Source organism: Meles meles, chromosome 21 (assembly GCF_922984935.1).
Source record: "Meles meles chromosome 21, mMelMel3.1 paternal haplotype, whole genome shotgun sequence".
Classification (NCBI taxonomy): domain Eukaryota; kingdom Metazoa; phylum Chordata; class Mammalia; order Carnivora; family Mustelidae; genus Meles; species Meles meles.
In genome coordinates this window covers 20,922,722-20,935,028 of record NC_060086.1, presented here as the reverse complement: position 1 = coordinate 20,935,028, position 12,307 = coordinate 20,922,722, and the positions used below count along the sequence as shown (strand labels likewise).

Here is a 12,307-nt window from a genome sequence, read left to right as displayed (position 1 = left end):
GCTCACAGATAATGAGACCTCGATTTAGGGCGATGGCCCAGGGAGGAGAGGAGGGATTTGAGAGGCACAGGGAGGGGGCGGGGGGGGGGATTAGCAGCAAACTCTGACTGGTTGAGTATCAAGGTGGGGGTGGGGACGCCGAAGTTTCTGATTTCTCCGACGGACTACGCGGGACTCCTGCGCCCTGAAAAGTGAAGCCGACGCAGCCCTGCCCCGAGGGACGCTCCACCAGGGCGGAGGTGCTGGCAGGCCGGGCCACAGCTCTCTGTAATGTGAGCCAGGCTCCGGCAGAAGGGGGTCAGGGGACTGCGGAGGAGCTGGCTGCGGTGCTCGGAAGAGACCGCGAGAGCTTCGCCCTTCTTTAGGCTGAGGCCGGCAGGCATCTCGGAGGAGGTGCAACTTGAGCAGACCTTCTAAGGTCACGCGGAACCGCCAGAAGGCCTTTGATGAAAGAACTTCTTCAAGGTTTGAAGGACAGGCGTCCTTCAAACAACCGCGCTGCCCAGGAAAGAAGGCGGGGAGGGGCGGGGCGTGCGCCCGCGGACCGGCTCGGATTCGGAAATCTTCGGTCCGGGCTCGGCAATCAGTCCCCAACTCCGGCCTGGGCCTCGAGCCAGGGGCCGATCCGGAAACAGCCGAGCGGATCCGGAAACAGCCGAGGGGACCCGGAAGGGGTGAGCACCGTCACCAGGGAGTGCTGGAACCCGCCGTTTGCGCGGAGGCGATGGCGGCAGCTGTGCCGGCGGCCGCGGGCGAGGATGGCCGGCGACGGCGGCCGGGGGCCGGTAAGTGAAGGCGGGTCCATGCACGCAAGGGGCGGCCGAGCCGGAGGCGGGGCCGAGCTCGGAGACGGCAGACAGGGAGATGGTGAGGGGACACTGGAGAAAGGGGCGGGGCATGCCTTCTGGAGAGAGGGGGCGGGGCCAGCGGCCCCCGGAGGCGGGGGGGGCGTGGTCCGGGGTCGAGGGGCAGGGCCAGTGGCAGGTGAGAGGTGGTCCAGTGAGAGAAGGGGCGGGACCATTGGAAAGGCGGGGCCTAGTCTGGGAAAAGAGGCGGAGGGGGGGAAGGCGGGGCTCCAGGCAGCACATGGCCGCGCGAGGAGAGAAGGAGGCGGGGTCAGGTGAGCGGGGCGGGGCCAGGTGAAGGTGTGAGGATCGCCGCTGCAGTACTAGCTTGTGGACTCTTAGATTTGATGGTTTCGGATACAGGGGACCCGGGAGTGATGGGAAAAGAGGTTGATCCCCGTTCCCCACAGCCCTGGACCCCCAGCCGCAGGAAGGGGAGAAGGTTGAGGTCGAGTCAGAGGAGCTGGGCCGGCTGCGGGCTGAGCTGGCGGGCGCCCTGGCGGAAATGGAGACCATGAAGGCTGTGGCGGAGGTGAGCGAGAGCACGAAAGCCGAGGCCGTGGCTGCAGTGAAGCGGCAGTGCCAAGAGGAGGTGGCTTCGCTGCAGGCCATCCTGAAAGGTGAGGCAGAGAGAGTCTTCCCAGACTCCCCCCGCAGCCCCGTAAGAGCGAAATGCATGATAAGGAAGGGGTCAGGGGCCAATGATAAGCTGTAGGGTAGGTTAGCCGGGCTGCCCAGCACAGGGCAGGCCTCAGGGCCCAGAGAAAGGGGTGCCCTTTTCTGATTTGCATAGAGGTGCTGCATGTGTTAGAAGCAGCTCTGTGAGTTCCAGCTAAGTTTAGCTCCCAGCTTCTACCTGTTCCCTTGCCACGTGTCATTTTTTTTTTTAAAGATTTTATTTATTTATTTGGCAGACAGAGATCACAAGTAGGCAGAGAGGCAGGCAGAGAGAGAGAGGGGGAAGCAGGCTCCCCGCCGAGCAGAGTGCCCAATGCTGGGCTCGATCCCAGGACCCTGGGATCATGACCTGAGCCGAAGGCAGAGGCTTTAACCCACTGAGCCACCCAGGCACCCCGCCATGTGTCATTTTTTGTCCCTCACTGATGACGGATCAAGCCTGAAAGATGAACAGCTTTTCAGTTCCTGGAACCAGCCTCATGTAAGCCTCCATCTCCGTGAGTCTGACCCTCTGGTTTCCTGCCTTCCCCAAGCACCCGTACATTGGCACTGCCCCACACAGAGTGGAAGGGAAGTTCAGACTTCCCTTCCACTCTCTGTCCTTGAGATGCACCCGCTCCCCACGCCCCGGATCCCCCAGGGTCTGCTCTTATTTCCCCTTTCTCCAGTCAGAGGCCAGAGTCTCTGAAATAGCTTCCAGCCCTGTCCTACCCCTCTGCTTCTGTGTCCCCTGTGGGAGTGACAGCTCTGCTGGACTGTGCCCCAACCTTCTCACAGGTCCGACTCTGTAGTCTGGCCTTGACATTGGCTTCCAGAGTGAACTTCCTAAAACTTCCATCTCACCATCTTATTTCCTTTTCTAACAACCACTGTTGGCTCCAGGCTTCTCTGGGGCCGTATTTCCCACATTTCAGGCATTCATATACCACCTGTGAGCCATGGTTGTCTCTTTGTTCAAATTATCTGTTATCTACCCAGTATTTGTTCTTTTTTTTTTTTTTTTTAAAGATTTATTTTTTTGACAGAGAGAGACACAGTGAGAGAGGGAACACAGGCAGGGTGAGCGGGAGGGGGAGAAACAAGCTTCCACTGAGCAGGGAGCCCGATGCAGGCTTGATCCCAAGAGCCTGGGATCATGACCTGAGCCGAAGGCAGACACCTAATGACTGAGCCATCCAGACGCCCCTCAGTATTTGTTCTTTAAATAGATCCAATTTGGAGGGCGGGGAGCACCCGAGTGGCTCAGTCAGTTAAGTGTCCGACTCTTGATTTCAGCTCAGGTCCTGATCTCAGGGTCATAAGATGAAACCCCACATTGGGCACCACACTGGGTGTGGAACCTACTTAAGCTTCTCTCTGCCTCTCTCCCGCTGCCCCTCCCTTAAAAAATAAATAGCCTTTTTTTTTTTAAAAAAAAAAACCTCATATACATTTATTTTATTTGTTTTTTTTTTTTTAAACCATTTTATTTATGTCAGAGAGAGAGAGAGAGAGAGAGAGGACAAACAGAGGGAGGAGCAGGCTCCCTGCTGAGCAAGGAGCCCAATGTGGGGCTTGATCCCAGACCCTGGAACCATGACCTGAGCTGAAGGCAGATGCTTAACTGACTGAGCCACCCAGTAAATAAACTTTAATGGTTTTTTTTTTAATATTTTATTTATTTGACAGAGAGAAATCACAACTAGGCAGAGAGGCAGGCAGAGAGAGAGGAGGAAGCAGGCTTCCTGCGGAGCAGAGAGCCCGATGCAGGGCTCGATCCCAGGACCCTGAGATCATGACCTGAGCCGAAGGCAGAGGCTTTAACCCACTGAGCCACCCAGGCGCCCCTAATGGTTTTTTTTTAAAGATTTTATTTATTGATTCGATAGGCAGAGATCACAAGTAGGCAGAGAGGCAGGCAGAGATAGAAAGGTGGAAGCAGGCCCCCTGCTGAGCACAGAGCCCGATGCAGGGCTCGATCCCAGGACCCTGAGATCATACCCTGAGCCGAAGGCAGAGGCTTTAACCCACTGAGCCACCCAGGCACCCCTAATGTTTATTTTTAGTTATTTGTTTGAGAGAGAGAGAGGGAGGGGGGCAGAGGACAGAGGGAGAATCGCAAACAGACTGAGTTGAGCACAGAGCCCCACGCAGGGATTGTTCTCATGACCTTGAGATCATGACCTAAGCTGAAGCCAAAAGCTCAACCAACTCTGCCACCCAGGTGCCCCAATAGTTAACATTTATTGAGCACTTACTATGTGCCAGGCTCTGAGTTAAATACTTTATGAGTATTTAAGTCATCTCTATACTCAACATAGGACTTGAACTCACAATCCCAAGATCAAGAGTTGTGTGCTCTTCCGACTGAACCAGTCAGGCGCCCCAATTTATGAGTATTTAATCTTCATAACAGTCTCGATGAGGTTGGAATCAGGATCTGTTTCCATTTTGCCAGGGAGGCTCTGAGGACCAGAGAGGTTAAATAACTTGCCTAAGGTCACCGAGCTAGAAAACAAGCGTCTTTCCAGGCAGTCTGGAAAGAGACCTTTAGTTCTAATGTTGGTACATGTTAAAATAAATAACTGTGCAGATAAACACTGTTGGGGCTCCTGGCTGGCTCAGTTGGTGGACCGTGTGACTCTTGATCTCGAGGTTGGGTTTGAGCCCCACGTTGGGTGTAGAGACTCCTTAAAATTAAAAAAAATATATCTTTAAGGGGTGCCTGGGGTGCTCAGTCAGTTAAGCGTCTGACTCTTGATTTCAGCGAGGTCATGATCTCAGGGTCATGAGATCGAACCCTTCATTGGGCTCCGCAGTATGCTTGGTGCTAGGCGTGGAGCCTGCTTAAGATTCTCTCTCTTCGGGGCGCCTGGGTGGCTCACTGGGTTAAGCCTCTGCCTTCGGCTCAGGTCATGATCCCAGGGTCCTGGGATCGAGCCCTGCATCGGGCTCTCTGCTCAGCAGAGGGCCTGCTTCCTCCTCTCTCTCTCTCTCTCTCTCTCTCTGCCTGCCTCTCTGCCTACTTGTAATCTCTGTCTGTCAAATAAACAAAATCTTTAAAAAAAAAAAAAAGATTCTCTCTCTCTCCTCCCCTCCACCCCCACCCCGACTCACATATGCACTCTCCCTCTTGAAAAAAAAAATTTTTTTTTTAAGAAAAAAGTGGCCTTGTTCCACCCAGCATCACCTTCACCTCCCACTGACCTGTAGGATAAATTCCAAACTCCTTGGTGTGGCATCATGGCCTCGGGAGGCATCCACTGCCACCGTGTCCCCCTTTCTGGCATCTCTCCTCGGGCACCTTCACTCCAGCCTTGCTGCGTGCCCAGCCTGCTGTCTACCCACCGTCCCCTTTCCCAGCTCTGAGCCTTTTCCTCTGCTGGTTCCGTGACTCTGTCTGTCCTTTGTCTCCTCCACCCCCTAGCGGCGTCCTCATGGCCAGGCAGGCAGAGCGAAGATTTCCTTCTTCTGGGACCCAGAAACCCCAGGAATGGTCCTCTTGGGGCCCGCTGCACTGTAACTGTTTCCACCGCTGCCTTCCCCATCAGAATGGGGACTTCTGATGTCAGCATTCGTGTTTGATTCATTTCTCGATGATAGTGAGCCCCACTCGTCACCCGTGGGTAGAGCCAGAGGCCTGACCCTCCCTCTCCTCTCCCTTTCCCGCCTCTCCAGACTCCATCAGCAGCTACGAAGCCCAGATCACTTCCCTGAAGCAGGAGCGGCAGCAGCAGCAGCAGGACTGTGAGGAGAAGGAGCGGGAGCTGGGGCGCCTGAAGCAGCTGCTGTCCCGGGCTCACCCCCTGGACTCCTTGGAGAAGCAGATGGAAAAGGTTGGGGTTTGGAAAGACGTTGAGGCAGCCAGGGTGACCACAGGGCACTGGTAAAAATACTGGGAACCCAGTAAAGATTGTAGGTGTAGCTCATAGTAGCTCTGTACTTGGCAGAATCCTGGCTCTCCCACTCGCTGGCAGGATGGCTGGGTTTGTTCACCTCCAAAGTGAAGGAGATGATGCAGGGGGAAGGGAGCTGACACTTGAGGACAGCACTGATGCTCTAGGCACTGAGAGCACTGCTTGACAGAGTCTGTCTCTCCCGTCTTTCCCCATTAGACCCATTTTACAGATGAGGAAGGTGAGGTTCAGAGAAGTTCAGGAAATCGCCCCAAGTTACTCACAGAAGAAAGCAGAGGAGGGATTTAAATATCGAGGCAGCCTGGTTCTAAAATTCTTGTTCTTAATGTCTGTGGCTTATCACCCCTTCATTACTGGTGTCCTTGACCATGAGAGGGAGCCGATTTGCTGAACTCCGTCTTTCAAAGCAAGTTCACGTCATTACCTCGTTTGATCCTTATGGCAGCCCTGTGAGGTAGGGTAGGTGCTTACCGCATCCATGCAGGAGGAAACAGGCTCTGGAAAAAGACCTTGGGTAGAAAGACAAAGATCAGAATAGCCCAAGAAAGGAGGCTGGCAGCCCACATTCCCAGCAGAGGCAGCTGCTTGCATTTCCAGCGATCCTAGGGAGCAGGGCCACAGAGGGGTGAGGGAGAAGGGCCTGCTGAGCAGTAGCGCGGTGCAGCGAGCAGAAGGACAGCAGGCCTGGAGTCAGGCAGTTCGGTGCTGGCCCGCCTCCTGTGTTCGGCCATTGGCCACCCAACGCATGGGCCCCTGCATGGTGTGTCTTTCAGGGCTTCAGATGGGACCAGAGATGTTTGTTTTGTTTGGGCCTGTTGCAACTGTTCACATAGGGATCTGGAGGGCTAGAAACTGAGACTGCCTGAGACAGGTTTTTGAGTGATTCAAGAGGTAGAAACAGGATGGATCAGAAGAAGATGGGAGACTGGCAGGTTGTGGCCTTGGATAGCGGGGTGGGTGACCTAACACCCACCGGAGGGGAATGGTGCTATGAATGGTTCAGATTTGGCCATACTTGGGATAGAGGGGCCTGTGTGAAAACCAGGTGGAGATGGCCAGAGGTCCATTGGCTCTGCGGGTTCAGCAGAGTCCCAGACCAGAAAACAGACCAAAAAGAAATGGCCAGCAGTGTGGGGGGGCAGGAAGTAAAAGACATATTAGGATGAGATTTAAAAACCCAAATCAACAGTAGCTTAAATAAGATAGAAGTTTATTTTTTTTTAAAGTCCGCAGATAGACATTCTGGGACTGATATCAGCTCAACAAGTCCTTAGGAACCCAGGTTCCTCTTATGGCACTGTTTTGCCATAGCTAGCATATTGCCTTATGGTCCAAAATGGCTGCCAGTGTGCCAGCCATCATGTCCACAGTCTAACAGTCAAAAAAGGAAGAGGAGTAAAGCACACCCTCTCCCTTTAAGGAGTTGTCCTGGAAATTTGCATTAACATCTCATTAGCTGGAACTTAGTCACACGGCCATGCTTATAGGGGAGCTGAGAAATGTAGACGGTGTTGTAGAATTTAGGGCATGTATCCGACTACAAATGTGAGTGTCTGTGATAAAAGAAACAAGTGAAAGTGGATGTTGGGGAAGAAAAGGATGAGGAGTGAGTGGGCACCAGGGAGATCGTTGTGACCCTGGCCCCTTTGCCTCCTGGGGGACCTGGGCAAGGCTCAGAGCCTCTGTGTTCTTATCTTTAAAATGGGGATGGAGGGGCGCCTGGGTGGCTCAGTGGGTTAAGCCTCTGCCTTTGGCTCAGGTCATGATCTCAGGGTCCTGGGATCGAGCCCCGCATCGGACTCTCTGCTCAGCAGGGAGCCTGTTTTCTCCTCTCTCTCTGCCTGCCTCTCTGCCTACTTGTGATCTCTGTCTGTCAAATAAATAAATAAAACCTTTAAAAAAAAATAAATAAAATGGGGATGGATAGTACCTTCTTGGGAAGATTACAAGGGCTGATGTGCTTAGAGAGGAGGCTTGGAACAGACCTGAGGGGTCCAGCTGTTGGGAGGGGGTTTGCTACTGCCTGACCCCCTTCCTGCAGGCCCACGAGGACTCGGAGAAGCTTCGGGAGATCGTGCTGCCCATGGAGCAGGAGATAGAGGAGCTGAAGGCGAAACTGCTCAGAGCAGAGGAGCTGATTCAAGAGATCCAGGTGAGGGGGTGGCCAGGGGGTGGCTGCGGGGAGAGGGGGCGCCGCAGGACCCTGGCCCCCCAGCTTCTTCCCTGCCCCTTCCCCTAGGGACGTCCCCGGCATCCCCCTTCCCTGCACGGCTCCACGGAGTTGCTGCCCCGGTCCCGGGACCCGTCGCCCCCACTGGAGCCTCTCGAGGACCTGAGTGCAGACGGGGGTGCAGCGGCCGAAGCCTTCGCCCACAACTGTGATGACGGTGCCTCCATCTCTTCCTTCTCCCTTGGCGGCGGGGCCGGCAGCGCCTCTCTGCCCCGCAGCCGCCAGGCCCTGAGCCCCGAGCAGGAAGAGACAGCTTCTCTGGTGTCCACGGGCACCCTGGTCCCCGAGGGCATCTACCTGCCACCTCCCGGTTACCAGCTTGTCCCGGACACCCAGTGGGAACAGCTCCAAATGGAGGTGAGCAGAGGTGGGGGAGCAGCCTGCCGGGGGCACTCGCATCCTTCTCTTCCTCCCCCGAAATGCTCACTGAGCTGCTACTGTGTGCACGCCTAGAGCTAGAACCGGGGATCAGGCAACAGAAGCAGGGTGGCCAGCTGGGAGCTGCCCCCCCGCCCAGGTGCAGAAGCCAGGCCTCCACTTGGAGGCCAAGACTGAGGCCAGCATCTGTGGCAGGGGCGGCAGCTGCAGAAGGACCTGGAGAGCGTCAGCCGGGAGCGGGACGAGCTGCAGGAGGGTCTGAGACGGAGCAACGAGGACTGTGCCAAGCAGGTGGGGCCCGCTCTGCCACCCCCGCCACCCCCCTCCCCTTCCCTGTCCCCGGCGGGGCCCCCCCTGGCCACCTGCCTCCTGGCCCCGACCTCAGCCTCACCTCCTTCCACCCACAGATGCAAGTGCTCCTGGCCCAGGTCCAGAACTCCGAGCAGCTGCTGCGGACCCTGCAGGGGACTGTGAGCCAGGCCCAGGAGCGGGTTCAGCTGCAGATGGTGAGGGCTCGGGGTCGGGGCGTCAGGAACAGGCATGTGATGGGAACTGGCTGAGAGGGGCCCGCAGAGAGGTCAAGGCACCTGTCCTGCCCCACCCTAGCCCAGCCACTCCAGCTGCGCCCTGGAGTCAGGCCGGGTGCACAAAAGGTTTCCAGGGCCCACAAGTTCAGAGCCCTTGCCTGGCCTCTTTGAAATCCGGGTGGTGGGACCTCGCTCACAGTGTCACGAGTGAGGCTTAAAAGCGAGGCTTGCAAATTCAGGTGCTCCCCAAGCCAGGACGGGAAGTGGAAATGATTCACTGGGCTGGGTGTAGACGGGAGGGAGCAGCGTGGCAAGCCTGGAGGCCCGCCCAGGGCTCTGCTGCCCTTCGGCTCTGTGATGAGAGCCCCCGCGGGAGTGCGAGCTTGCCGTTGCCACGTTTTCTGATTTGTCAAGAGAGCCAGGAACCCGGGTGCTTCTGCGTGTCGCCAAACTTTTAAGGTTGGCGACTAAAACCGTATGGACCCAATAGAACGCTCGAGGTGGCCTGCCCCTGGTGACCTCTGAGCCATTGAGCAGAGTGTATAAAGAGCTTGGGGGTCAGGGACGTCTGGCTGGTTAGCTGGTGGAGCGTGTGACTCTTGGTCTCGGTGTCAAGTTCGAGCCCCACACTGGGCACGGAGCCTTCTTAAAAAAAGAGGAAAAAGAGCCTGGGGGTCAAAGGCACTTTCATAAGGTGCTTCTTTCTTTCTCAGCAGAGGAGGGTGGGGGCTTTCTGGCCGTCAGCGCTGTCGGGAGGAGGGTTCAGGGTTTGGCCTCACAGGGCACTGGCGACGCCCTGTCCCCCTCATCCCTTCCTGCTGACTGTCCGTCCCCAGGCAGAGCTGGCCACGTCACACAAGTGCCTGAGCCACGAGGTGAAGCGGCTGACTGAGGAAAACCAGGGGCTCCGGGCCGAGCAGCTGCCGTCTTCAGCCCCCCGGGGTCTGGAGCAGGAGGAGGGCCCCGAGGAGTCACTGCCCAGCTTGGTGCCGGTAAGGGGCGTGTGGGTGCTAAGAGCGTAGTGGCCACCCCGCTGGCCCTTTCCCTCCACACGCAGCAAGGCCAGGGGACCTTGCGACAGACCCGGGCTGCTGCGTATTTGCTGCGTCCCCTTGGCCAGCTCCCTCGACTCCTCGTCTCAAAAAATGGGAGCACACTGCCCTCCCGGCCTGGGCGTGCAGAGAACAGGAGTTAGCAGGATGCGCGACACGAAGGAAGCGGTGACTTTAAGCGATCCACAAAATTGAACTGATCGTCGTCTTGGTTTATAAGGGGCTTTCGGCAGGGATCTGGGTGTGGCGTTTGTTGACTGAGTTCATTAGAAGCACGAAGACCCAACCTCAGGCCCTTTGCCTGCCCCCCAAGAGCCATGACGGCTGCCCGCTGACGCATGCTCCCCATGCTCCCTGACGGGCTGCTGTCCTGACCTTTGTCGTTCCCTTGCTCGATTTTGGTGTCTTTTTTATTGCACAGACAGCCTGCCTTGACTGCGGAGAGCTAACTTGGGTTTTTTGAGCTTTATAAAGGGGTGTCCTGCTCTGGGCATGCTGTGGGGGACCTTCCCTCGGCGCTGTGCCCAGGGGTCCTCCAGGCCCGGTGGCGTGGCTGCCGGGAAACGCTTCACTGCTGTCTCTGTGCGTCCCCCCAATCCTCATGCTAGGCACTTAGGTGGTTTCCCTTTTACGTGTCCTCCCAACCTCCCACCCCCACCCTGGGACGGTGGCCCCTGTGGCCTTCTGCCTGCCCCCTGGCAGTGACTGGCCTCCCCTCCAGGAGCTGCAGCAGCTGGTACGTCACACGCGGCAGGAGGCGCGGGCCCAGCAGCAGGCCCGGGAGCACGAGGCCGAGCGCCTCCGGATCGAGATCGTGACGCTGCGGGAGGCGCTGGAGGAGGAGACGGCGGCCAGGGCCAGCCTGGAGGGGCAGCTGAGGGTGCAGCGGGAGGAGACAGGTGAGGGACGGGGAGCGGAGCCACCCCTGGCCTTGCTCCTGGGGAGGCTGACCTCCCCCCGGGGGGAGAACCGCTGCGGCGCCAGGAGCAGGGAGCGGGGAGCTGGTATAGGAAGGAGGAGCCCTGACCTCTCTTTTTTTTCCTTTCCATGCAGAGGTGTTAGAGGGTGAGTACAGGGCTGGAGCCCGGCCGTGGGGGGTCGGGAAGGAGGGAGGCTGTGGGCCTGACAGCTGGCCCCTGACTTCCCAGCCTCCCTGTGCAGCCTGAGGACGGAGATGGAGCGGATCCAGCAGGAGCAGAGCAAGGTGAGGCTGGACTCCCGGGCCAGAGGTCCGGACGGCAGGAGGGGCGGCAGCCCCCTCCTGCCCTTGCTGTCCCCATGACCCCTGGTGGCAGGAAGCCCAGCCTCACAGGAGGTCTGAGTCGGGGTGGTGTGGAAGGAGCTCCCCCGTGCAGACGTGGCGTGTGCCCAGCCGCACACCCTCCCGCGCGGTGCGAGGCCCCAGCCCGGCGTCCTGTCCCCCCAGGCCCAGCTCACAGACCTGCTCTCAGAACAGAGGGCAAAGGTCCTGCGGCTGCAGGCAGAGCTGGAAACCAGTGAACAGGTCCAGAGGGATTTTGTACGACTGTCCCAGGCCCTGCAGGTACGGTGTGTCCCCTTCCCCTCCGGCAGCCGTGATCCAGGGGGCTCAGCCTAGGCCCTACAAGGACAGCCCCCAATCAGGGGGTCCTCGTCCACCTCCCGAGACTGGCGTCCTTCCCCTGGGCTGCTGCTCAGAAGCATTTAGGGACCTCACGCGCCCATCTCTGTGGGAGGTGTGGAGCACTCGGCCCCGAGCCTGACCTTCGGCTGGTTGGGTCCAGCCCCTGCCTGCCCCTGCCCACACTGGTCAGGCTGCTCTCTTAGGACCCGTTTCTTCCCTTGAATCCTGGTTTCACTGTGAGCTGGGGAAGGTCTGGGTAAATTGGTCCCAGGCCCTTGCCCTTGGCAGGGCTGGCAGGTGGGGATGGGGACTGCCACCAAGGGCCCTCTTCCTCCCTCACCGGACCCCACAGGTGCGCCTGGAGCAGATCCGCCAGGCAGAAAGTCTGGAGCAAGTGCGTAGTATCCTGGGTGAGGCGCCCCTCAGGGACATCAGGGACGTCAAGGACACCTGAGGGGCTGGAAGCCGCCCACCCTGGTGGAGACTGCCTTTCCTCGCCCCTGAAACAAGAAGCCTGGGCTTTGAGGGGGAGGGGTGTCTCAGGATAGAGTCTTTGTCTCCTCCAAGCCTGGGGTTAAGAGGATGGGGCCACCACGGTCCTGTCTCTCCAGCTCCTCCTCCCAGGGTGGCTGGCCTTCTGCTCCCAAGGACGACACCTGACTGGGAGTCCCAGCCCCCTCCAGGAACCAAAGGTGTAGACTTTGCCCTGCGGCTTTCTGGCTGCCATGCTGCCTCTTGGGTCCCGACCCTCCTGCCGCTGTCCCCCGAGCCAGACTAATGGCTGTGCCTCTTACGGCGCTGTCCCTTCCCCGAGGCACAGCCGAGCTACGGGTGGTGGCTGGGAACCCCCAGCCCGTAGCAGCCAGTCCCTCCACATGTGCACCCTGGGACAGGCTGCTGCTTTCGGGACTGCATGACACTAAGACGCTTGTCCCCGGGGGCCTGACCCAGGCCCCAAGATGTGCACGGAGGCAAGACCAGACTTTTCTGTCATTTATTTTCAATAAATAAGCAGCTCAGCTCAATCCGTCGCCTTGTCCCTGCAAGCCCCATGGGGTCGGGGAGGGGAGGTTTTTCAAGAGCAGAAGGGAAGATGGG

General features: G+C 58.1%; 1 protein-coding gene across 1 annotated transcript; it reads left to right on the top strand.

The window, feature by feature from the left end:
• The first annotated feature begins 234 nt into the window (after positions 1-234).
• On the top strand, positions 235-12,206 carry RABEP2 (rabaptin, RAB GTPase binding effector protein 2). The gene is made up of 13 exons (XM_045994355.1): positions 235-785; positions 1,256-1,465; positions 5,181-5,338; positions 7,461-7,571; positions 7,659-8,006; positions 8,223-8,318; positions 8,435-8,533; positions 9,391-9,546; positions 10,328-10,505; positions 10,660-10,671; positions 10,755-10,810; positions 11,033-11,149; positions 11,562-12,206. The coding sequence occupies exons 1-13, from the start codon at positions 725-727 to the stop codon at positions 11,661-11,663; spliced, it is 1,704 nt and encodes a 567-aa protein (XP_045850311.1). The 5' UTR covers positions 235-724; the 3' UTR covers positions 11,664-12,206.
• The last annotated feature ends 101 nt before the right edge of the window (positions 12,207-12,307 follow it).

Bases quoted from the DNA above. Each gene is read 5' to 3' on its own strand.
- RABEP2 (XM_045994355.1), top strand. From the start codon at position 725: ATGGCGGCAGCTGTGCCGGCGGCCGCGGGCGAGGATGGCCGGCGACGG. The intron at 786-1,255 runs GTAAGTGAAGGC...CGTTCCCCACAG, and splicing joins GCGACGGCGGCCGGGGGCCG to CCCTGGACCCCCAGCCGCAG. The intron at 10,811-11,032 runs GTGAGGCTGGAC...CTGTCCCCCCAG, and splicing joins TCCAGCAGGAGCAGAGCAAG to GCCCAGCTCACAGACCTGCT.